This window comes from Rousettus aegyptiacus, unplaced genomic scaffold (assembly GCF_014176215.1).
Source record: "Rousettus aegyptiacus isolate mRouAeg1 unplaced genomic scaffold, mRouAeg1.p scaffold_m13_p_7, whole genome shotgun sequence".
Lineage (NCBI taxonomy): Eukaryota > Metazoa > Chordata > Mammalia > Chiroptera > Pteropodidae > Rousettus > Rousettus aegyptiacus.
The window spans coordinates 99,122,652-99,149,251 of NW_023416310.1; the positions used below are offsets into that span (position 1 = coordinate 99,122,652).

The 26,600-nt window shown below is 44.9% G+C and overlaps 1 protein-coding gene across 3 annotated transcripts in view; it reads left to right on the top strand.

Moving 5' to 3' along the window:
- Positions 1-6,070: 6,070 nt before the first annotated feature.
- The window catches only part of SPOCK1 (SPARC (osteonectin), cwcv and kazal like domains proteoglycan 1), a 451,375-nt gene continuing 430,845 nt past the window's right edge, over positions 6,071-26,600 (top strand). For 2 of the 3 annotated variants that reach the window (XM_036225146.1, XM_036225147.1), the window contains exons 1-2: positions 6,111-6,218; positions 6,855-7,040. In XM_036225146.1, the coding sequence (XP_036081039.1) occupies positions 6,855-7,040 (186 nt within the window). In that variant the 5' untranslated portion in view covers positions 6,111-6,218. Of the gene's footprint in view, positions 6,219-6,854; positions 7,041-26,600 lie in introns of all 3 variants that reach the window. The other variant, XM_036225148.1, reaches the window with a different exon arrangement.

Sequence of the window (26,600 nt, forward strand, 5' to 3'; positions counted from 1 at the left end):
TGGTGAGGACCAAGCATGTGGCTCTTGGCAGCCAAATACTACTTTACACCTCATGATGACAATGTTATAGCAGCATCATCATGGACCCTGGGTCATATTAAGTCTTTTGGTATCATGTTCAATGAGTCACAGTTGTCAGTGCCTTTTGAAGCTTCTATAGTCATAATCATAAATAATTAGTATAGCTTCCCATTTAACAACTTGCCAACTAGACCATACATTCCATACATGGTAACAGACATATTTTCCATTCATGAGAACAACATACATCATGCATAAATGAGCGAGTTATAGCCCATTTATATCAAAATGTGACTTTTCACTGTGTAAAATTCAGTGTCGGAGGTGAGCGAATCACAGAGGGCAGCTAGGGAGATGGCGGCGGTGGGTTTGAGTGCTGTGGTGGGTCATGGTGGGACTTTTGACATCAGGAAGTGTTGGGCTCAATCCCGGCTCTTTCATTTACTCACTGAGGAATCCTGGATGAGTGATAACACAACTCTGGGACTCAGTGTTTTTGTCTGTGAAATGGGGCTTATCTCAGAGCTTCCTTCATGGGGAGTTGTTGTGAGGTTTATGTTAGATAACCCACGGGCCTGCGGTATCTGACACATCGTAAGTGCTCTGTGCGCATCAGCAAATGTTACTAGTATTGTCACTCTCATGACTTTTTTTCTCTGTGGTTAGGAATTTGGCTCCCTCTGCTCTGTCCCTGGGTAATTGCTTAGCCGTTAGGCCTTTCCAATGGTTATTTTTATTTACTTGTGAAGTATTCATTTGGTTAAAATCAATTCTTCCCAAGCCGGGTCACCCATTTGCCATGGCTCTGCGTGGGGGGGGTAGAAAGCAAGAAGGTATCTGTGTGGGGTGGAGATGGCAGTGGGGGATGTGGGGAGATGGAGTGAGCCTGGCTCTGCTGAATACATATAATCAATAGGTGAAATCGATGTGTTGGTAAAAGTAACAGGCCCTGCTATGTGAGCTGTTTTCAGTGGTGCCACGAAATGCATCTATTTCAATTTTCCTCTTCTTGGGGCCAGGGCATGTGCAACATCACCCTCAAACCTGCAGAACAGCCTGGGAGCAGGGAGGTCACGTCATCCCACTTTCCATTCAGAACGTTTTGGGGTTAAGATATCAACATAAACCTGGGAGTCTTTTGCTTCTAAGAAGGGAAGGAAATAAATGTATTAAGCCATGAGCATTCATGAATTTACTTCATATTTATTGTGTACCTACTATGTACCAGATTTTTTTTTAAGCACTGTGAATTCAGCAGTAAACCAGAGAGACCCACACTTGGACCCTTGCCTTCTGCCCAGCATGTCTGGAGAGGGATAGACATTATGTAGCTGTTATCAGTGCCACGAGGTTGTCTGGGTCAGGAGAGCCTTTTCTGAGGACTTGGAGTGAAGCTTTGACCTGAAGGGTGAGTGGGGAATGGCCAGGAGATGGGTAGGAAGGGAGGAGAGTATTCAGGCTGTAGGTAGCCCCCACAAAAAGGCCCTGATGTGGATGGGGCAGGTGATAGGAGAGGGTAGGAAGGGATGTGTGGTACAGAGGCTTCTGGCAGTCCCAGAACTTTGCAGGGTCCACAGGTAGTCATAGCGAGGTGCCTGATCTTTATCCTGAGAGCACAGGATGGTCAGTAAGAAGAGAGGAGTGATTACACTTACACTGAGAGAGGACCACTCTGGTGCTTGTACGGAGAATGAATGGCCAGTCCAGAGCCAGGGACCCTTGTAAGAGCCTTTGTAGAATGCAGGTGAAAAATGGTGGGAAGGGACTCTAGAGGTATAGCAGTGGGGAAAAGTGATTGGAATTGGAATTATTGCAAAGGTAGTCTTGACATATTTGTGATTCATCGAAAGTGGGGGCTGAGAGGAGGTCTGCATGACACTAGCATTTGGGGTGGCTGTGGTGGTGGTTTTCTTGAGGTGGGGACACGGGAAGGGAAGCAGGTTTTGCTGGGGGATGCAGCTCAAGTATTCAGTTTTGGACACATACGATTCAAAGTGCCAGTGAGACAGCCAAATGGAGATGCCATGTAGGGGGTAGATATATGAGTTTGCAGCTAAAAATAGATCTGAGTTGATGACAAGGTAAGTATTATAAGCACCTCTTTTATCAGATGGAGCCCCATGGGCGAAGCTCATTCTAGCCAGCACAGCATCATGAAGTGGGGGTTACACCTGGAACTTCCCACCACTAGATTCATCTTTCTCTCTTTCTGTGACCTTCAGCAATTCATCTAACCTTTCTGTGCTCCCTTCTTCTCAGCATAAAATGGTGATAGTTATGTCTGTTTCAGACTACCCAGTGCTTCATGTTTGAGGATCCATTAAACCGAAGATAAAACATGTGGAGCTCTTTGGAAATAAGAACTATGCTAAAACAAGGAGTTATTATAGTTGTGCATAAGCCAATGAAAAGCAGAAATACAGCCCCAAGGCTCAGTATTGATTTTGGTCCCGGGTGTTTCTCGTAGCCGAATAAATCTGACATTTCTTCCCTCTAGCGCTGGCTGAGCTGATGGCAAGTCTCCAGCTTCCAGCCTCCTTGCCCCTGTTCCAAGGTTACATCCTTTCTCTGCTCAGGCCAGATCCAGCACCCCCACACCTGCCCGTCGTGCTCTGGCTGCTCTTTCCACCCCGGTAGGTGGCTACAGGGAAGATTCCAGTTGCGAGGTTGGAGCCTGGCCAAGAGCAGATGCCCTCTGATTAAGGGGGCAGGCCCTGCCAGGAAAGCAAAGCTTGGATCTGCAGAACGAGGGATTTAAGGGCGACCAAAGGAAATGTCTCCAGACGGAGTTTTCACACTTTGGAATGCATTAAAGATTGTGGAATTTCCTTCCTTCATTCATTCAATCACTGTATAAAGATTTTTTGAGTATCCATTGAATCTTAGGCTCTGAGATAAACCTGGGGCTACAGGAGTGAAAAAGGCAATGTGTTCGCCCTTCTGAAATGACTATTCAAATTGGGGAAGAGAGAGACCAACGAACAAAATACTCTTAAGGGAACAACCGGGCGTAGGGACAGAGTAGAGATGTGGCTGGAAGTAGGAGGGCCCATTTCAGATGGGGTGGTCAGGGAAGGCTTCGGTGAAGGGGCGATACTGGAGCTGAGATTCGACAGCTAAGAAGGAGCTAAACCATGAAAAGAATAGAGAGGGTCGTTCCAGGCAGAGGGCCCAGCCAGCGCAGAGGGACCAAGGTGAGAACATGCTTGGCGTGTGTGCAAAACTGTGACCAGGAGTGTGGTGACAATCCAGAGAATGAAGGGGGGAGGGGCCAGGTGATTCAGGGTTTTCCCAGCTATGGGAAGGATTTGGAATTTTGTTTTAGTGTCATGGTGAGCTATTGAAAGGTTTTGTGCAAGGGAATGAATGATTTCTGTTCCAAAAAGATAGCTCTGACCCCTGAGTGGTTAATGGGTTGGAGGGGAAAAGAAAGAATCAGAGAAACTAACCAAGAAGTCACTGCAGTTCTCCAGGTAAGAAGTGACAGTCAAGTGGAACTGGAGGTGCCAATGGAGGTGGAGTGAAGTGGATAAACTGGATGGGTGTTCGGAAATGGAATGGATCGTCGTCTTCTTAGACCGGAAGTGAGGGGCAAAGGAAATCAAGAGATTGAAGGTGACTCATAGGTTTCTGGCTTTAGCAACTCCACATGGATGGAAATATAGTTACTGGACTAGGGATCACTCAGAGCACAGGTTTGTGGAGGGAAATCTAGACTTCTGTTTTGACCTGGTAAAATTTGGCATACCCGTGGGGCATATGGAGGAGATGTCAAGTATGAAGTTGGCTGTATGGCTGGCAGTCAGCAGACATTTTGGGCTGGAAATTCAACTAGAGAATCTCAGCACAGGACTGGATGTGAGCACCGCGGGAAATGGTTTGGACAGAAAGAGCAGAGGGCCTAGGCCTGCGCCCAGAGAAGCTCTGGTATGTAAGTGGGAATGACCAGTGGGGAGCAGGAAAGCCAGGAGGAATGGTGCCACAGGAACCTAAAGTAACTTCTTAGAGGCTTACTAGGGGAGGAGTGAGGGCCACCCACTTGGTTTGGTGACTTTGAGGACGTTACTGATAGTGATAAATCATTTCATTATTCAGTGAGGATGAAAGGCAGGTTAGAACGTGTGGAAGAATGAATTGGAGCTGAGGAGGCTGAAATAACATCTGGGGACAATGGTTTTGAGTTTTGCCATCAAACTGGACAGGGAAATGGGGAACTAGCTGTTTCCTTGGGTTTCTATGAAAGTAAAAAGTGTTCTCTTCATCATTTCTTAACCTCTCTCCTGATCTAATATACCCAGGACATGACATTGAAATACCTAAAATATTCCTATGATAATAAACCATGGATGACATGTAATCTCCAACATATAGCTGTGGCTCTACTCCTTTTCCTTCCTTTCAAGAATGCTTCCAGGAATGTAAATCAGTCAGAGTAATGTCAGGATAAGCATCTGCTACTTTTTAGGAAAAATCCAATTTCTACACATTAAACTACACACAACCAAATTACGTACAGTACAACTTACAACGAACTGCATCACACATGTTGGGGCATGTTAGCTGAGAAGCGTGGTTCCAGACCATGACTGGGTGTTAGTCATTCATTCATTCATCAGATGTTTTCTGAGCACTTGCTGTGTGTCAGAAGCTCGGCTCTGGGCACTGGGATAAGCGGAGAACAGGCCAGACGTGGCTTCTGCCCTCACAGAGCTCCAGCCGGGTGGCACGGACATGGCGTAAGTGATTTCAAGTGCAGTGAGCTTAGAGCTGGGGAAGCGTTGTGTTCTCAAGGAGACGGTCATCAGGGTCCTGGCATGGTCCACAGGTTCCACAAGAGTTACTCTGAAGAGATCCAGATAAACAAGCTAAGGGGGAATTAATGAGGCCTGTGTTGAGGGTGGGTGTGGACAGTGGCCCAGCAGAAGTGAACGCGCAGTGCTGGAGGGAGCCCATCTCCACTGGGGTCCACACCAAGACCAGCCTGTCCAGGAAGTCAGGGAAGGAGGAGGGAGAGGCATGACAGGCAGCAGCAGAGACAGGCAGGGGGCAGTTGTGCAGGCCTGGGGGCTCCTGCCATGGGGTTTGGTCTCTGTCAGGAAAGCAACATGAGAGTTTTAAGTGTGTGCTGAGGGGAGAAGGTTTAGTGTGTCAGACTTGTTCTAAAAGAATACTCAGGTGTCTGGAGAATGAGGTGCAGTTGTACAAGAAAAAGGAAGCAGGTAAGTGTCACCTGTACGTTGACAGAGGGACCGCATTAATTCCTTTCCAGCCCTATTTGACCAGACATAGCTGAGGATTTGGAAAGCGAGCGTGGGATGGAGGGTAAGGCCAGCCTCCTGCTTCTGTGTCCTGTCCCTGAAGCCTGCTCTAGTTTCCTTCTTTACCCTCCCTCCCTTCTAGGAAAACTCAACAGACTGATGCGAGGGGAGGGGGTGGGCAGTTCATCAGACAAGGGCTTCTGTGCAGGAGAACACCAAGGTATACTCACAGGGCCAGTGTGGGAACACAAGGGTATAGAAATGATAGAAATGGAGGTCCGAAGGGGCTGACTTAAGGGGCTGAGAACAGTGGGGATGGCGTGGAGCTTGGGAGTGCAGAGACATGGATATGTTCACGACCTGGGATGCGCTGTGCGGAAATTCACTCACCCTGGGGAGACCCTCTTAAGGAATTCTGATTTGGCGAGTCTGGGGAATGAGCCAGGAATCCTCATTTTAAGGAGCCCCCTCCTGCCCCCACCAAGATGATCCTGACTTAGGTGTCCCAGACGACCTTCCTTTTGAGAATGCCTCAGTGCTGGTCGGCTTCTTGGCCTCGTATCCTGAGTCCCCTCAGCTGTCTCTCACCAGCTTGGGCTTCGAGGCTTGTTTCAGTCCTGCACGAAGATGTGGATAACTGCGCGGCCAGCTGTGCTGGACGAGGGGCTGCGGTGCTGCCCGGCAGCCGGCACGGCAGCGTGCAGCCGCCAGGGGTCGCCAGAGGCCTCGGCTCGTGCGTTCGGGCTCCTCCGCCCGCCGACGCCGCGCCCGAGCTAGCCAGAGAGAGCGGAGCCAGAGCGCTGCGGGCTCACAAAGCGGCCGGACGCGCGGCGGCGGGTGGCAGGAGCGCAGGGGAGCCAGCGGCACGTCAGCTTCCTCCTTCTCCGCGCCCCAGGAACTCGAGCAACTCGGACGCGGGGATCCGGGCTGGCCCCCAAGGTACGTACCCGCGGCACCCCGCGCCCCAACTTGGCGTAGTTGGGACCTCCCCGCGACCACCGCGGGGCTGACGGGGTCGGGCCTGGGGCTACCTCCGCGCACCCCTCTTGCGGAGGCGGCATGGTGGGCGAGGCGAGACCCCGCTCCGCCGCGGGGAGCCCGCACTCAGCCCCGTTCTGCTTGCGTCTAGGACTGCTGCCTGGAGCCTTGTGCTCCGGCTTCCTACGCGAGTGCTCCGGGCACGGTCTGTGGGAGCGTGCGGCTTGCGGATCCAGGGCTCTCCGTTTTTGGGGAGGGGTACCGACGCCCCCATTCGAGAGTAACGGTCTCTGGGGCATCCGGGGAAAAGGCGACAGGGGTCCTCTGTAGTTTGATAGCAGCCCCTAATTTGTGACGCAGCCTCTTTGTAACTGAACCTCTTACTCCCATCCCCCATTCGTGAGAGGGGTCCCTAGGTCCCTAGGTCGGCGACAGGAGCCCCAAGTGTGCGAGGGGTGCCCCGGCCCCCGCCATGAGATCCTCCTGCCCCGTACCGGGGCCGGCGGCGGAGGCGCTCGCCCCGCGGGGCTCCGCAGCGCCTCGGCATCGCACTGCCCGCCGGCTCACCGCCCTGCGTGCCCCCCGCCTGCCCCGCAGATGCCAGCGATCGCCGTGCTCGCGGCGGCCGCCGCGGCGTGGTGCTTCCTGCAGGTGGAGACCCGACACCTGGAAGCGCTCGCCGGAGCCGCGGAGCCCAACAACGGCAATTTCCTAGACAATGACCAGTGGCTGAGCACCGTCTCCCAGTACGACCGGGACAAGTACTGGAACCGCTTCCGAGACGTGAGTACCGCCGCCGCCCGGCCCTGGGGGCAGGGGAGCCTCTGACGAGGGGCCTCTGAAGCAGGGTGGGGTGTGGACTGGTGCAGACCGCTCGGGCCGCTTGTTGGTTCCGGGTTCCTGGCTGCGTCTTGCCTGAGAAGAACTTTAAAGAGAACTTTGAAGGCTTGATGCTCTGTGCGGGTTACCTGTGGTCTAGGTGTGTGTAGGACTGGGGGAGGTGACTGCACCAAACATGGTATGAACAGCAGCTGCTGTGGAGGGAGGCTCCTTAAGCTTTTGAGTTTTCCAATTGGTGGTGGTTGACTTTGCCAAGCCCCCTGAAGAACCTCCCTGGGGCAGCAGTGATTTGGACCGTCTCTAGGGTATGCCAGAAAAATCTGTGCTGTAGAGGTTAGCTTTATTAGGGTACCAGGTATTCTAGGAGGTTTGGAGGGTCATGGCGATGGGCCTGATAAAATGATGGGAGAAGAGAGTGTGGTGGGTTTGACTTGTGGCATCTTTAGAGGAAGGGAAAAAGAGCAGGCAGCTCATGCGGTTAGATCCGTACCCTGAAGAGAAGCCCAGGGGCAGAGGATTGCTCCTTTTGGGAGCCCTGGGAGGGGACAAAGCTATTCCTGGGCACCCAGAGGCACATCTGCTGCCTGTCTCTGCTCCAAAGCTGTATGCTGCTGCCCAGGTATGCCCAACAGGATGTGGGGCAAGACGAACCTGGGGCAGTCTTTCCAGCAAGATGGCATCCCCTCTGTGCTGTGAGAGCTGCTGCCAGCCCTTTCAGAGGCTGCCCCCAGTGGCTGGGGTCAGGTGCCTCTAGGGGAGTCAGAAAGAAGTTTTAAGATACTTAACACTAGGAATTCCTGCCCTTGAGAGAGTCCTGTACCCCTCGAGCCCCTGTTTTTGTCACAGGGCTCTTGGAGGTGGGAGATGTGTGGGAGTCACCTCCCTTAAGTCAGCCTCATTCTAGGTACCTCCAGCCCTTGTAGAAGGAAGGTCTGAGGATTTTAATGAATCTAGAAGTTTTCTTGTACTTTATAAAGAGCATTTCTTCAGGTCCCACCCCAGAGGAGCAGGTGCACCCATAGTCTTGGGTGGGGACTTGCTTCTGTCTCTTCTCTGTTTCTTTCCCCTGTCCTTCTAGTTGGCTGTGGGCTGTTTCTCTTTGAAAGGAGTCTTCAGACACTATCAATAAATCTCTATTGGCGGGGGTGGGGGGGTGTCTAAATTTTGCAGGAGATATTCTCCTAGCCCTCCCCTGCCCTATATCTGACCTGCCGTGTTATAACCATCTTTAGTCCTCTTTCTGATCAGCTCCGAGGAGCCCTGCACTGATTGCCTTTGCCTGCAACTGAAAAAAGATGCTCCAAAGAAGCTTCTATTCATGGACTCACATAGGGTAGAAGTCATTTTGCTTTTTTGGGGGTTTATTTTATCATTACATTTTAGATAGAGTTGAGGAACAGGGCAGATACTAGAGACAGGGGAATTTGGCCAGGTGTAGAGAAGGGGCCCCTTTGCCTACAGCGTGGTTCACATGGCAACTGGGTCAAATTGAGAACAGCTGTGGTCTTCGGCAGTGCAGACAGGTTTTCTGTGTTCTTGTGCCTGTTCAAGGGGTTCTAGCCTCAATGTACCATAATAATGAAATTATTCTTATTTCTAATCTTTAAATTTTTAAAAATTTAAATTTTCTTCATTTCTCATCTTTCTTGCAAATGGTCATATTTTTTTTTATCCTTCTTTGGGTCAATATTTTCCAAACCTGACCGATCATGAAGCTTACTGGGGACGCTTGTAAAATTACAGCACTCAGCCCCTTCCCCTGGGAATTATGATTCCACATTTCTGGGACGGGTGCTGGAAATCCATATTTTAAACAAACATTCTAGGTAATTCTTATAATGTTTAAGAAATACCGCCTTAAATATTGTAAAAACGTCCAAAGCGTAACAAAAAGAGAAAAGCTGATCTGTTCAGATGTGCTACTTTTCTGTTTCTGGAGCAATTTTAGGTATGAAACTAATATTTTAAGCAGTAGCATTTCTTTTAAAATAATTTAACTCGTTATATCACTAAAAACATCTAAAAATGTTTTAAAAATCCCAGGGATCTTCAATCATCAACCAGTTTATATGCTTCATGGGGTCTTCTGATGCTAGCTATTGCTCAGACATAGTTTAATGCCATTAACCTTTTTAAGATGTTGAGCGACTCAAACTAATCTTTTAGGCCAAACCCAAGTGTCTTCATTTTGGTAATTTACTTGGGAAAACTGCAAAGCCTCAGTCCCCCGAGACCAGAGAGTAAAACGTTGCTTCTTATAGAAATCAGCTAGTCACTGGGCAATGGACAAAGCCCCCGCTAGTACTGTTGCTCAGCCAGCCTGATAGTTTTCATTGAGCCAGGCCTTGCTTGAGGTTGACGGAACTCAGCTTCTCTGCTATTGTTTTAGTTGTTTTGTTGAAGTCACTGATGACTTTGAAAGACTCCCCTGAGATTGTTGTTACGATGCTTATCAGTTCTTTTGCAGGTGGGAGAGAGATTTAGAAGTGATTTTTGAACTTGTGAAACTGAAAACTAGGGGCTCCTTTTAGAAAGTTGATGATACCTTTTGGTGGTGTTATTGGGCTAACTTTGAAATAGGAATTATGGCAGGCTGTGTGCTCCATGTTCCCCTGCCTGTTGAGTGTGCTGTGACATTGCCAGAGATGACCTGATACCCTGGACTTAGCACTTTGAAGTGGTCCTTTTGCACTAGGTACACAAATAATGACTATCTCTTTTTTTCCCAGAAGTAAACATTTCAGAACTTCTCCATGTCTTATTACCTGGAGTGATGGATCCAGAAGAAAAATAAAATTCAGATGTTAGGAGATGTTTGCTCCTTAAATGTATTAAATTGGTCATCGTTCTTCTTCTTTTTTTTAAATTAATGTAATTTTCCAATTACATAGCTCATCATTCTTTTGATAAAGACTAGCAATTGGGATGGTTGGGCCAGATGGAGACCCAGACTTTTGCACAAGTACATTATTAAGATGGAGAAGATAAAGAGGGACAGATGTTTGTATTAAGTTGTACAATAATTTCCTACTTCAAACTGTCATGCGTTTAACTTTTCTGTGGTTTGAGGTTGAGGGGTCAAGATGCCACAGCCATTTTGCTGATTTTTTTTCTGAATCTTATTTGGCTTTCCATAACCATTCCTGTAAGGAAATTTTTCCCTGTTTATTCTTACATTCATTTGTACGTTCATTTACTCCAATACATATTTGACTTTCTACCATGTGCTAGCACAGTTAGCTCTAAGGGTGAGCAAGATAAATAATGTGATCTCTTTACTCAGGTAACCTCTTGTCTCCTCGATAAAATTCTTATGCAGTCACATGTTTCTTCCTTATTTATTCTGTTTTGTCTTTTTTTAAAAAATAAGATTTTTTTTTCTTATAAAGTTCCTATGTTCTAGTTATATAACACCTAACATTAATGAAGCACTTAATGTGCCAGGCATTGTTTAAGGTACATTATATATATTACCTGGCTTAATTCATAATAATCCTAGGAGAGAAATACTATTATCCTCCCCAAGTTACTGGGAGGTTGTCTCTTGCCCAGAGTTACAGAGCTGGGCTGTGGAGGAGCCTGGACTGGAATCAGGCAGTCCAGTTTTATACACTCCCTATGCACGGCAGCCAATCAAGCATGGAGTGGATTTTGGGTGTGGGCTTCGACTGATATCACGTTGCAGGTCTTTCCTGCTTTATGTCTGGTGGCAATCAGTGAAGAACCTTAGGTTGAAACAAAGTAGGATGGGAAGCCAGGTGGACACAGTTTATTGTAAGGGTCACATCAGGGCTTATGTTCTGCTAATAATTAGAGTCTCATTTAATTAAAGTAATGTTGCTTACATCAAACATAACATTTTCTTTCTTTTGCACACATGAAATTAGCCCTGACATTTAATTCCAGGATAATTACCTTTAGCAGGTCCAAAGAATCAGAAGTGTTGCCTTGCCTGGCATTTATTTCACTACGAGTGACCCAAGTTTGTAATTCTAATGAGACTACAAGGACCAGCCCACATTCTTTTTCCTTCTGGTGCACACTCTGTGGGATTTGGTGGTCTCTGTAGCAGAACTGAGGTGTCAGTGAGCATCTGATCTACTCATTTGATCTTAACAGCTCAGCTATAATGAGTTTCAAGGGCAAGTGGGGCTTATTGATAGAATAGTGGCTGGCTCAGATGGTGGGGTTGGTGACAAGAGATGTGGTATGGCTTAGTGGATCAGTCATTAATCTGTCACCACAGAAACTCGGTTTGTAATAGAGAGTAGCAGAAAATCATTTTGATTAAACAGGTTCAAGGAGACTTAAATGAGTTTGTGATCCTGGCTCTCTTTAATGAACCCACTCTCTTAAATCCCCTATTTGAGATGACCACTGATAGAAATAATTATTTCACAGGAATCATTATAAAGGGACAATTTGAAAGCTGGTAGGCCTAAGACCATTTTTGAATTTTCGGTTCTTACCTTCGGTTTGCCCTTGCCAGGGAAAACCTAGTTCTTGATTAGCAAGGACGGCAGAGCATCTTGTCCCAGTTGACCTTCCCAGGCTGAGTTCCCCTGCTTCTCCTGGTCCTCCCCAAACACTGACCCCACAGTACTTCAGCTGAATTGGGTTACTGGGAGGATGAACACTCCCCTATATGCTGATGAGATTATTTTCAAAGGCAAGAAGTGATCCTAAATGGGTCACTGGACCTGTAATACTCCCCTAGAGGAGTGGGACCTAATCGTTAGCTCAACTATTTTATCTTGCTAAGGGAGACAAAGGAATGTTAGCAATTGAATATTTTATAATAAGGAATTTCTTATTCATTTACTCGATATATTTGAAACCAAATACTCAAAGCTCTTGAGGCTGAGTCACGTCAGAGTCCAGGGCCCACATTCCAGTCTTGCCAGTTTCCTCATCTGTAAAACTGGAGTGATGCTACCTACTTTGTGGGCTTTTGAGGAGGACTGAGTGAGCTCATCAAAGTAGATGCTCATGGTCTTTCAGTGGCTGGCATTCCTGTTATTATAATTTGCTTCTGAGATTCAACTTCTCTTAACTTCTGCTCTGTGAGCGTGGGTGGGTTGTTGGCACACAGCTGAAGTCATTGCTTTCTGTCTCATGTCTTAGAGAAATGTTGGAGAAACTTAGTATCCTTGAGCTTATTTTCATGCCATTATTTGCCAGTCTGGGAGGCCCTGTGAGGTTCCACATGGTCCAGTCTCTCTCATTTTCCAGTTGCAGGTCCTGGCACAGAAGTCTTTCTCTTCATATTATCACTGGACCGCTCCTGAATCTGGCAACTCCCAGCATGATGTTTGAGAGGTGGTTTGTGCCCAGCTATGCCTAAAACCCTAGTTATGTGAAAAACTCCCCAGGGAGCCCTGTTATATTGACTAAGCCCTAATTGGCTTCACTTTTAGTGTTAAGCTCTGATCAGCAGCCTCTAGCCCATCTCAAAAGGAAAAACTTCATCTTATCCACAGAGTGGTCTCAGGCTGTCTTTTCTGCATCACTGTTCATGGGGTCTAGCAAATCTTTCTTGTTGTCTTTAGAATCAATAGAAAGGTACTTAGGAAGACTGGCCAGGCTTTTGTTCCTTCTATCACAGGCCCACCTCCTTAGTTCCAGATCATTACAAGCCATCAGAGGACCTGTAATTCACCGCTGGTTAGTCATGGTTCAGGAAAACTCAAACAAGAGGTAGTTAACACAGATGACGGTGGTTTGTTGGCACAGAAATGGTCCCCATTGGCCAGCTGTGTGCCAGGCCTTGGTGGTGGGTGGAGAAGATAGACGAGGTTTCCATCCTCCTGATGTTGATGCTCTGCGGTGGCAGACAGATAAACAATCACAAGTAATCACTCAGGTGCAACTGAGAAAAGTGCTACAAGGTAGAGAGGTGCAGATGTTCAGAGAATGGGAGAGGAAGGGGCTCATGACATTTTTTGGCCCAGGAATGGCTCCCTGGGAGAGACATTGGCGCTGAGATATGTCGGATGACAGGAGGGAACCAGGTGAGGAGAGGAGACGCTTGTATTCCAGGCAGTGAGTGGCAAGTGCTGGTCTAAACATCTCAAATGGGAAAGACCTCTACCAGTTTATTGAAGAACATGGTTTGCACATTTTCAGTTTAACACACATTTTGGGGGCAGGGTAATGAGTCACCTGCCACAAGTGAGGTACACAGATGGGGTATGTTCTTACTTGGAGGGACGGCCCGTTCTTTTGTCTCCCTTCTTCGTGTCTCTCTGCTGTCTTCTGCAGCCATCTTCGTTGTGTAAATATTGCTTGCCTTGACTTCCCCTTTCAAAAATAAAAATACTTCCTACCCCTCTAGTGTTTGTGGCCCATGAGTTTCTCCTTTCCTCTGTGGTCAAGTGTCCTTGGCCGCAGAGTTCCTACAATTCTCATTGCTGTTTGGAAATAAGGGTACCTTAGAATTTCCTGGATGAAGTAATGATATGTGAAGTTTATCTTTCAAAAATGAGACTGGTATATATGAGCTGCTCCTCGCTCTCCTCCCCATGCCTGTTCCCCACTACCATTGCTGATACCAGGCTTGGAAGCTTAAGATGAATACCAAGATTTCCAGCATCAAGGATCACAGTTTAGGGGGAGAGATGAGATGCATTTAGTTCCTTTGGTTCCGTGTCAGTTTGCTGAATAGTATGTGACATTTCATGGCTCCTGGGTCTGGGTACTCCCAACTTTACTTGGACAGATACTAGAATAATGCTTTTTTGGGGTGGGGAAGAGGAAAGGTGCATTCACAAACTCACGATGTGAATTATTTGAGATTCTAGTGGAGGGATAACACTAATGTCCAAATTAACTTGATCGGGTTGCTTTTTTTATGATTCTTTGCACATAGGTCCCTCAGATAATGCTCTCCCTTGATCCTTTAAAAAGGACTTTTCTTTGGCCTGGCAAGGAAAGGAGGACAGAAGGACATATTACATAAGTATTTGTAGTAATTTGCAAACTCTTCCTGTGTGATCTGTGACACGTCATACTACAGAGGGCACTGCCAACATTCCCCAGCATAATGATGTGGTGGGTGAGCAGACATTTATGTGAAGTCCGTTGGTGCCTGTGATTGGAATAGGGAAGCAGAACTTACTGCAGGTGTTCCAGGCAATCTTCACTCACAGATGAAACACACAGATAAAATGCAGAGAAAACAAATATGCTGAGAGCGGAAGCCTCCACTTCTCGATTTCTGCTCTACATTTTCTGTTCCACTGTGTAGATGGAATCACTCTTAATTCAGTTCTGACGATGGCTAGGCCAAGTTGAGATGACTGGCCATGGGAAGATGTGCAGAGCGAGGTGCTAGAGCCATGGTTCTCAGACTTATGTCTTTGTAATCTTGGAAAATCACTGTTGGGGCTTGTTTAAAATGTGGATTCAGCCTTCTAGTACCAAGCATAATCTTCAGTAGGCCAAGAATGGTACCTAGGAACCTGCATTTTAAATAAGTTCAGGTAATTCTGATGCAGGTAGTTCTCAGGTTGTATTTTCAGAAAACTCCTGGAAAATTATTATTCATCCCAAATAGCCAACACCATTAGCTCCAATGAGTAATAAAATTTTAGATAAGTTTTAGATAAATTTTAAATGTTCATTTAGATAAATAAACATTTTGTGTTGTAGTAAATTATCTTGAGTGCATTATTTTCCCTTGTGCTAACAAGACTTTCTTTCATTGCCGTCAATAAAAAGAATGTTGTTGCTTTCTAGTGTCTGTATCTGCATAGGTCTCAGCAGCAGCCATTATCATGAGGTTCTCCTGGAGCAGAAGAACATTTGGTTCTTGCTTGGCTTCTAGGGCATTAGAGACACTTGTGCACATGAGCAGAGTGGAACTGATATGGGACGTTCTACATGACAAAGTCGCAGGGGATCATCTCAACAACTGTTCCTGTCTCCAAAGGGGCCAACTCTGGTCTGACTTCTCTAGCTGAACTGACAGGCTTTGTGCATAGATGAACTGAAGGGAATTGACTCTGACGTTGGCTTTAGTTTGTAGAGAAGTGAGTATTGAAGCTTAAGTAATGCTAAGAGCCCAAAGTAGATGAGGAATGGTACATGTAATAAAGAATGTTTATTTTCATAGGAGGATTCCCTTGGGTGCGGAGGTGGCAGTTGGAAGCATAGACAAGGTCTGAGGGATATGGGCTGGATCTGAACAGACTTGTGTGGTTATGTGATTTTTCCATACCCCATTGTTAAAGGATGATGAGATATTGCCACATTTTTCTACGCTCATTGGACATGCTGGTTCCTTTGTGAGTTTGGTGGGCTTGGTTCTTTGGTGTCCAGCACTTTTATTTGGCCAAGGCGTCATTTCCCATCTGAGCCAGCTAGTGCCGCCATGACTCTGGACCTGGTCTATGACCTTTGACCAGCCATCTTGAATAAGGCCTTTGTCACCTTCAATGAGTGAGAGAATAAAACTTTTAAAACTTTTAAAACTCGGAAAGATGTATGTGTTTTAAAAAAATGTATATTTTTTTCTTTTTATGGTCATTCTGGACCTAGATCCTTGCCATACTAGTATCCAGATCCTGGTACACAGGTTGGTTATGTTTGTTTGCTCACGTAGTCATACATTGATACTGCAGATACTTATTGGCTAGGCTACTATATACTGGGTACTGTGCTGGCCATTTAGGAGGCAGCAGGGAGAGAAACAAACCTGATTCATGTCCTCTGGAGTCTACGGGCTTCTTGTGTGAGACAAAGTGAAGAAGAAGGAGTGCTTGTTGGTTAGGGAGCTGTCGGGGGTTCCTTTGCACAGGAAAAGGCCTGATCTACAAAAGAACCAGAGCAGTCCTTGCAAGCTGGACAGCCAGAGGCACTGTGACCTGAGCCATGTCTTCTGTGGGAAAGTGGCATGAGCATTCATCTCTGAATCTGTCTGGAGGTGAAGCCACTTCAGGTTACCTCTACTCTTACTGATGGACATGGGTGGCCTCGGCTATTATGATCTAGTTTAGGGACCCAGACACTGCCAGCAGGAGGGTGCTGGTCTGTACAATTGAGATAGGGCTTGATGCATATGAATGCTGAAGTGTGGTGAGTTTAGCCTTGTCAGGGTTCTAGGTCAAGGCTTGTAGCAAGTGGAGAGATAATCAGAAAAGATTCCCTGTCTTCAGCAGCCCTGGGTTGGTGGGGAGTACGTTTTGTTGAGTAGAACATTCATAGAGCAAAGGGTACCAATCGTTAAGGTACCCTTGGTGCACTTTTACGAAGTAAATGCACCCGTATAGCCAGCAAGCAGACCAAGACAGAATATTATCAGCATTTGAGAAGTCTGTTTTGTGCCCCTTGCAGTCACTACCTGTCCCCCTCCCGGGTGAAAACTCCCCTGACTCCCACCACTATAGATTACTTTTGCCTGCTTTTGTACTTTTATAATGTAATCATAAGTATTTTTTTGTTTGTATTTTTGGTCTGGCTTCTTTTGTTCAACATTGAATTTGCGATACGTTGTTGTGTTTGGTTGTAGTTTGTTCATGTTCATTGCTGTGTGGCTATTGTGCAATGTATTTACCTGCTCTATTTTTGAAGGACATTTGGGTAGTTTCCTGGTTTTGGCTATTATGTAATGGCACTTCTTGGGCATGTCTTTTGGTGAATCTATGTATGCATTTTTTCTGGTACACATCTACATGCGGAATTAATTGGTCATAAGATAGGTGAATGTTCAGCTTTCAGAGATGTGACTGGTCTTCCTATGTGGTTGTGCCAATTACTGTCTCACCACAAGGGTACGAAAGTTCACTGGGAACAACATTTTTGTTTTACTGATTTGAGGGAAAAAACCTTACAATCTCACTTGTACATTCAATTCAACAAAATGTATTTATTGAGCACCTGTTACATACCAGGCACTTGCCTACTCTTATGGAGCCTATGTTCTAGTTGGGGGAGAAAAATAATATGGAGATTAAGATACAACTGTGATAAGTTCTACAGACAAAGGTAAACTAGAGTAATTCAGTGGGGGGGAAAGGATTGTCTTTACGATAAGTGGTGTTTGGAAAGCTGGGTATTCACATACAAAAGGATGAAATTGGACCCCTTCTTACACCACTAACAAAATTAACTTGAAATGGATTACGGACTTAAATGTAAAACCTGAAATCATAAAACTCCTAGAAGAAAACATATGGCAAAAGCTTTCGACATTGGCCTTGGCAATGATTTTTTTAGATATGACACCAAAAGCACAAGCAACAAAAGCAAAAATAAATGAATGCGGCTATATAAAACCAAAAAGCTTTCACACAGCAAAGAAAACCATCAACAAAATAAGAAGGTGACTTACAGAATGGGAGAAAATATTGGCAAACCATGTATCTGATAAGGAGTTATTAATCAAAATATAGAAACAACTCATACAAGTGAACATAAGAAAACCAAATAAACTGATTTAAAAATGGGCAAAGAACCTGGATAGACATTTTTCTTAAAAAGATATACACATGACCAACAAGTACATGAAAAGATGCTCCGCATCACTAATCATCAAGAAAATGGAAATCAAAACCACAAGCTATCACCTCCCACTCGTTAGAATGGCTATTATCAAAAAGACAGGAAATAAATGCTGGCAAGGATGTGAAGAAAAGGGAACCCTTGTGCACTGCTGGTAGAAATGTAAATTGGTACAGCCACTAGGAAAACAGCATGAGGGTTCTCAAGAAATTAAAAATCAAACTACCATATGATCTAGCAATCCCACGTCTGGGTATATATCCAAAGCAAATAATCACTATCTCAAAGAGATAGCTACGTCCCATGTTTCTTGCATTATTCACAATAGCCAAAACTTGAAAACAACCTAAACGTTCTTTGTTAGATGAATGAATGGATAAAGAAAATGGAATATTATTTAGCCATAAAAAGAAGGAAACCCTGCCATTTACAATGGCGTGGATAGATCTTGAGACCATTTTGCTAAGTGAAATAAGTTAGAGAAAGAGAAATATTGTATAATTTCACTTAGAAATTAATTTCAATAGAAAAAGAGAGTGGATCGGTATTTGCTGGGGAGATGTGGGGGTGGTTTGGGGGAAATCAGGATGTGTTGATCAAAGAGTACAAACTTCTATTTATAAGATGAATAAATTCTGAGGATCTGATATACAGCATGGTGACAATACTGTATTTTATACTTGAAAGTTGCTAAGAAACTAGATCTTAAATGTTCTTGCCATAAGAACAAAAACAACATGGCTGTTATGTGTGGGGAAGGATTTGTTAACCTTACTTTGGTAATCATTTCACAATATGTACATGTATTAAACCATCACATTGTACACTTTAAATTAACACAATGTTATATGTCAATTATATCTCAGTGAAGCTGGGAAAAAATACCAGGGTAAAGGGAATATGGAGGGGATGTATTTATGCCCTGGCTATGGGTTTACCATTTTTCTTTTGACTTTAAATTATTCTTTCCCAAGTTTAAAGAAATAGACAGTTTAAACGAATGTTACCCCAATAAACTTAATTAAAAAATAGACAATTTAAAAAGAGAATTTAGAATATACATAAATCACATCCCTTCCATGTGCAGTCACTGTTAATATTTTTTTGGAGTCTATTTGCTTCCAGAAGACTTTTTAATGCCAAAGTTTTTATTTTGATGGTTGCCATCATGCTGTTGATATGATTTGATGTTCTCTCTCTCCCTTTTTAAATTTAATGACAGAGCATAAACATTTTAGTATAGTATAATGCTTTTCTTTGTAAATGACATTTTAATGGCGTATATTAGTCCAGCGAATGTATATATTACTATATACAAAACCAAAATATCTGTCAATAGACAGTTGGTTGTTTCCATTTTTCCTTATTCTAAATAATTACACACATGTTTTGGGCACATGAGCCTTTCTATAGTTCGAATTATTTGTTTACGATATATTCCCAGAAGGAGAAATGTATGCTGTACTGGCATGTGCATTTTAAAACATTGATGTATGTTACCAAGTTGTACTGACCCTACCCTCAGAATTATAGAGTGTGTCTGTCTTACTGCACCCTTGCCAGCACTGGCTATTAAGGACTTTTTGGTAAAGAAGAAGAATGTGACAGAAATATGGCATGCCAAGTAATGTGCAACTACCGCATCTGCACAGGTGAGATGATGCGTGCAGGAATCCTGACTGGGAGATGTGTTTCCTTGATCCATCTTGAGTCTGTCAGGGAAATGGGCATGAGAGAGACCCGCAGCTCACCCAGAGTTAGGGAGCAGAAGCCACTGCCCTTTCTCACATTTGTACCTGGCCTTGTGAATGCACGGCAGAGCCTGTTTTCTGAAGAGCCCTTTGAACTCGATGTGGAGATGTTAATGAATCTCAGGCTCATTCATAATTAGGAGCTGGAGCAGGTGCTCCAAGCCAGATTCCAAGTCAGATTGCTACTGATGGTTCCCCTGCAACTGTACAACAGATAGATTCTTTAATGCCCTTGTGAGAGGAGATCGTTAAAAACCAGCTCCATCCACACCGTGGCCGTAAAGTGGTTCCTCCTGTCGAATACAGACAAGGCCTGGGCCCACATCTCAGTCCTCATTTGCGTTCAAGACATCTGCCTGATTTTCATTGCCCTGTGGTTCCTCCCACCGCCCTCACTGCAGGCCTGTCTGATGCGCTCACCTCAGAGTGGGCAGGGAGAAGAGTTTTCCCTGGCTGCTGTTTCAGCATCGTGAGCAAGACGGAAAACCTGACAGGTCCCTGGGTCTGTCAGCAATTTGGGAGCTCTCTGCAGGCCGAGAGCAGTGATTCCCAAGTCGAGAAGGCCTTGCCCACAGGGGACATTGGCAACACAAGAGACATTTTTGGTTGCCACAGCTGGGGAGCGAGGGTAGGGTTGCTACTGGCATCTAGTGAGTAGAGGCTAAACATCCTGCCGTGCACGGGACAGCCCTCCTCCCCTCTCACAAATGGCAAAAGTGCCAGTGTTGAGAAATGCTGGCCTAGAGATATGATTGCTTCTTTTATTATTATTTTTTTAGTGCAAAGTGTAGTCCAGGTGGATGAAATGGAGAGCGAGGGCCATATGATGAACCATTCTTCCATTCATTTAAGAAATAAATATACCAGCTGCTGTCCTAGACTCTGGGACACAGCCATAAAGAAAATTCTTTCTCTCATAGAGCTCATATTCTAGGGCACAAGCTCCTCTTGTTCCAGATATTTGACTTTTCCAGGACCAAGACAAAGGAGGATCAATCAAGTAACCTCATTATTTATTTATTTATTTATTTATTTATTTATTTATTTTTGTATCTACAGGAAATCTGAGGCATTATTGCAGCCAATCAGATATAATAAAAAACATGTAATTTTCATTATTTTTGCCAAGTCTAACAGCCACAGGGAGTTTTTTTTTGTGTAAGATGTTGTGTATTTACCTGTGAGTCTCAGTCAATTGGCTGTGCTGTGAATCAGAGAGGCTGTTTGATTTTGTTTCCCTGAGGAGTGGGAAAATGCAGCATAAAAATATTTCCATTCCCCAAAGAAATGGCGGTCTCCAGATGGCTGGGCAGGTTACTCTCTTTTGAATCTTGTTTCCCTGCACATCTCGAGTAGGAGCTGTTATTTCCAGCAAGGTGATCCTTGCTCATGATTCACTTCTTTTTCATACACTGCACAGCAAATTTTAATGATCCACTCCTCTGAATCCTGTATCAGTGACAGCCAGTGCCACACAGCTCTCTTTTGGGAACCATATTCCTTATACTGAGTTCTTGTTTTGTCTGTTGGAGACACACTCGGGTTGTAAACGCCTGCATTCTGGGACCTTAGCTCATGAATTCTGGCCTCTTCGAGGCTGCCAGATAGTTAGTACATATCAGAAAATGTTCTGGGAACCTTTTCTCTTGCCCTAGGAAAGGAAAGGGGACACAGCCCAAAAGAACGTGAGCAAGTCCACTCAGCCTCCCGTAGGATATTTGGTGAAGCATTTACTTTGGTGAGTAGTCTGCGAGTCCACGCTGACTCCATATGATAGTGGGGATGGGGAAAGTAATGTCTCTCATCTAGTTGGATGTTTCTCTAGCTTCCGTTCGTGGATTTGAAGACTTCGTTTGGAATTACATGTTGTACCATGCACCCCGCCCCGTGGAAACACCCTTGGGCAGTGCCCCTGTGTCCCCTTACCCCCCATAAGACCACCCTTCTTTTTCTCCTTTATTCTGCACTCTCCTCAAGCTCCACCAATTCCTTCTTTAACGACTGCCATGGGTTCCTGTCTCTGCCCTGTCTGGCCTCACTCCTGGGGTAGGTTGGATGTCTTAGGCAATGGCAGGAGTGTGGAGACAAGGTCTTGTTTTTGGTCTGGTCTGAAGGATCCTTCCCACTTGGAAGATAACTTCCTGTCAGCAGAACTCCTGTGAAATGCCAAGCTAAACATGTATCTTTCTCTTTTCTAGCCTTGATTTACATCAAAAGGCCCACTGTTCTTAGGCATACTTTAGGGTAGCGGAGGAAAGAGAAGAAACCCTCATTGCCACACCTCTGCTCCCCTTTCCACAACTCTTTAGATCCTGTCCTTTGTCCTCCCATTGTGATGTGTCTATAGACCTGGAGCTGACTTTGCCACCCTGTTACTGGTTGTCTAACATGAAACTTGACACCCATATGAATCTTCTGCAGTAAGTTTTTAGATACTTTTATTCAGTCATAGTTTTTAAGGCACATACTCTTCTCCACTCTCCTTCCCTCCACATAGAATTAGTATTTATGTGAGATGTTTTCATAGCACAGAAAATTGACCTGCAGAGTAGCCGGGGCTCTGTAGAGGTAATAAAGATGTTGCTACATAGGCAAGAAACTGTTTGTGTCATGTGGACAAGGGGAGCAGGTAAGAATTACATTCCTTCCATTGTTTTGGGTAAGTAAATTTTGAGTTTAAGAAAGATTAGATCATCTCAGTTATTGAATACCTGTGCGCTAGGTGTGGTGCCAGGCCCAGAAATGTGGAAATTCAAGGCCAAATCGTGGTGAATAAACAGTTGTAACGTGGCAATGCGGGTTAATGCTGGGGAGCACAGGATGCTGTGGGGACCCCAGGGAGGATCATCACATCCCACTGGGGATGTCAGGGAGGCTGGCAGGGAGAAGAACACCTACTCAGATTATGCTGTGCATTTTGGGAAGCTCAGATAAAGGGGGCAAGGAGAAAGCTGTTGTGAACAGAGAAGTTTCTACAGAAGAATCTGTCATCCAAATAAATCCCGGGCCCCATGCAACCAAGGCTTTATTTGAAGTCCCATTCACAGCTACACAGTCAAGAAGCTAAAGGATTTCCCAAGGAAGTCCAGTTTTTCCTTCTTTCTTTTCAAAGCATGTTAGAGAAGACCCGATTCATAACCCACAGCTACAGTTCTCGAAGGTTGTGTTCTCCTCATTCTTTCGGTCTCTGTGTTGCTCAGGAGTCCTTTGAAGGACAGCCCATACAGTTCTTTTCTCCTGGCTGAAGTTCGACTTCCTTTCTCCTGGCTAAAGACATCCCACTTTCTTCTGGCGCCTTAGGTGCTTTCCTACCATGCTGACTTCTATGCTGGAGAAAGGTAAAATTGTCTTTTAGAGGGCAGGGGGTGGGTAACATGGAATGGGAGGTTGGGGAACCTCTACATGTTGATGACTCTGCTTCCTGTCATGTCCGTGGTCCCCACTTTGGCTATTCAGTGTACATCCCTCTCCGTGGTGGTAGCTGAGATCGAACTTCCGCTGGACACAGTTTTTGGATATCATACTCGTCCTCTCTCTCCCTGTAGGGTGTACTCTTTGTGCAGAGAAAAATCACTGTATCTCTAAAAGAAGCAGGAAGGCCATGCAGTAGGATTCATATACTGCGCTTGGTAGGGTTGATTAGAATTGATTGTCTTGGGGCAATGTTGATGGTGTTTTGAGAATTATTTTAGAAATGTGTGTGTGTGTTTTAAGGAGAGAGAGCAAATGTGAACAGCTGCAGCTTTCTGAGACCAGTCATGAACATATGTCCCTGTTTACCAAACATGTATGGGCAACCAGCTTATTGAGGAGTTTCAATTCGGGAAATAAACATGAGTCATTTTTATTTATTTTTAATTGCTACTTTCCCTTAATAACATTTTGGGTAGATTCCATAGCTTTTCATCAATTTTAGCTTTAAAATTAAGTCCAGTTGAGTTTAAAACTTCCATCACACATTAGATTTGGAGTTCTCCCTTCCTCTTTGCCCTCATGGTCTAGGCTTGTGTCTTGAGGAGGGGCGTGGTGCTGAATATATAACTGATTATTTAACCCTCTTCCTTCTAGGGTTCTCATCAGAATGGGCTCTCTGGAGCTTCAGGCACAGGACCTGATTACTACATAATTCTTTGATGTGGTGGTTTGACTCCAGATGAACCTCTTGCATCTGATCCCCTTTTTATCAGTAAGGATAGTCTAGGTTATTATGTGGTGACAACTCTAGAAATCATATGCTCGGCCTAAAACAATAAAGGCTTGTTTCTCTCTCATGCTGCATATCTCTCAGGGATTGGTAGGGGCTCTGATCTTGTTGTCCCCAGGGCGACAGGCTGATGAAGACTCCGTCTCCGTGTATCCACAGTCACTGTGGCAGAGGAAGAGTGTGCAGCAGGGTCTTCTTGCCTTAGCAACTCACTGCATCTTTTTAAATGAGACACCATATTTTTGGAGCAAATCAAGTGACATGGCCAGACTCCACATTAATGGGGCAGTTAGGGTAATCTCACCTTTTACCTGAAAGGAGGAAAAGTCACATGACTAGCCAGTGACATGACATCCTGAGAACATCTTCTCCTAGATGTCTGCCGGCGCCAAAGCCTCATGATGACAAGGTCCTCTCACCTTTGGGGCGATCCCCGTGGAAGGTTGCTCACAAATGGCTCCAGCCGAGCTGCCTCCTATGTTCTTTTATTCCCTACACTCTCATCTTACTATCCTACTAAACAGAGATGCTTTCCCAGTGCTTCCTTTTCCCCCATTTGGCCAGCCCTCTTCGATTCTCTTTTCTGTTCAGTTAACCATAGGACAGATTAGCAAGCCCACTGCCTGAGGAGATTTCCAGTTGGAGAAACAAATACTTTTCTCTTGCAGGTGGCCCCAGTGTTTAAGCCTTCTCCTATAATACCCCATTAATTGCACTTCAGAGGGAAATACACCTCACTGGGGAATCTGGTGAACATTACATGTTCCGGAAGGCTGATGGTCAGCTTCTCCCATCTCTAGTCCTTTCCTCATCTGGACTGGGGAGCAGGTGATGGCCATGTGGAATAATGGTGGGATCAGTTCCTCCCCCTTTACAAAACGTTCGAGAATCATTCTTTATCTGCAAGCTTTTTGCCTGACATCTTTTTCTTTTTTTTGGCCGCGGTGGGGGGTGCAGATATATAGGAACGTGGAGCTAAACTTTGGTCTCAGTCAAACATGGAGGGGTGGGCAACATGAGTCTTACTCAAACAATGTACTTCTGATGTAAGGGGCCTCTCTGCTTGGCAACATGGTTGCTCATTGATAAATAGGAAAATCTTAGTAATACATACCGATTTAAAAGTCCTCCATACTTGCCACCTAATTTAGGATGGTTACACTAGAACCTTTGCCGAATGCAGATTTCTTTATTCTGTTTTAATAAATTAGGGGCTTGAGAGAGTATGCATTTAATTTCTTAAATATTTTATTGGGTCATTTAGTTTATGTTCCATCTAAAGTAAAACCAGTGATTTTTTTCAAATCTGAATGTCCTTGATATGCATGGGACTTGGATATGATTATTTTTTAATCCAGTAACTTCTTATTTTTTTGGGATACAGATGCCAGCCTTACCTCTTGGAGACTTTGAGTCTAGCCACAGGTGACTGGGTCTCAGGTCTTTGTGTTTGGTTTATCTGATCTGTTGGTAGATGACCCTAACTCACTAATCTTTGTGCTAGAAATGATAACAGCTGTTATTTATTAGACTTAGCATGTGCCAGGTGCTGTTCTGAGATAACCTTGCCACCATTTTTCTTTTCGTTTATCACAACCCCTCCTATGCAAGTGTACACACCCACACACATACTAAACTTCTGTACCTAGCTCTCCACACGTGGCTCATTTCACCTTCACAGCTCTGCTAGAGATCTCTGAGGAACCCGAGGCCCTGCGTGGTAAAGAGAGTTGCCAAGTAGAAGAGCGAATTTGAAAAGAAAGGGAGCTTCGAATCTGGGTTGGATTCCAAACCTACTTTCCTGAGCGTGCTGTGCTGATAATGGAAGTAAACCTCATTCTATTAACTGGCATGGCAGCCGGCAAGTTGATGGAAACTGGGATTTTTTTTTTTCCAGCTTCGTTACATGAAGCCAGCGTCCCTCTTTCCAGAGTCACAAGGATATGCTGATATATGCTTCTGTCAGTTTATTATAGCAGTTTTTAGCTTCAGGTGCTGTCTGAGTTGACATGTGGAGCTTAGCAAGGGACACTGTTGAGATGAAGCTACATTTTTCCCTTCAAGTGTGATCATTCCCTGGGGAGTTAGTGAGGCGAGGGGAGCATTGTCATGGTCCAGTAGATGTTGACCTGCTCTTGTGCACAGCTGCTCTTAGGGGTTGTTGGCAGGCTGACAGGTTTATTTTGATATCCTAGCCAGTGGGCTGCCTCCCGCCCCTCCCCCCACCTCACCTGCAGGTCATACTGAGAAATGTTGCAGGAGCTGGAGACACAGGATGGCTGTCCACAAACTCTGAGTGGTCTGAAAGTCTATTCCCGACCTTGAAGTAGTGGGTGGGAAAGGTGTCTGAATTGTACCTTTCTACAAGCTTCCTGCACAGGGCCTTTCTAGTCCTATTGACAGAAATAAATTCATTATTAAAAAATCAATTACAAAATCTTATTTTTTGAGGAAATTAAAAAAAATAAATGGAAGGAAAAAATTACCTGCAATCTCATCAGCCAAAGACAGCTATATTGCTTTATGCTTTTATTTACTTACCTATATACAATTTTAAGTGAAATAATGTAACGTATATGCCCTTTCCGCTTTAAAATGCTACCTAAACAGCTTTCTGCGTCATGGTGTATACTTGGACTGTATTTTTGAAGTATGCCATAATTCATTTAAATAAGCCTTTATAGGCTGTTTGCTTATGTTTGGTTTTCAGTTTTCCTCTATTAATACAATGTTGCAGTGAACATTTTTGGCTATCAAATTGTTGCTCATCCTTCTTATATCTTTAGGATAATTTTTAGAGAAAGAATGGCTGGTTGTGGGGAGACAAGAATATGCGCAATCGAAACACTTTTGATAAGTCTTGTTGAACCGCACAGCTACTGTCCCCCACTTAGCCCGAGAAGACGGTGTTTCGCATACCCAGGACATCCTTAGCACCTCTAGAAGAAGGTTAGGGCCTCTGCCTGAAGGTTCCCAAGTCCTTCCATTGATCTGTTCCTCCCACTTTGTAAGTCCTTCTGTTTCCTTTCTAAAATCCTGCTCACTTTT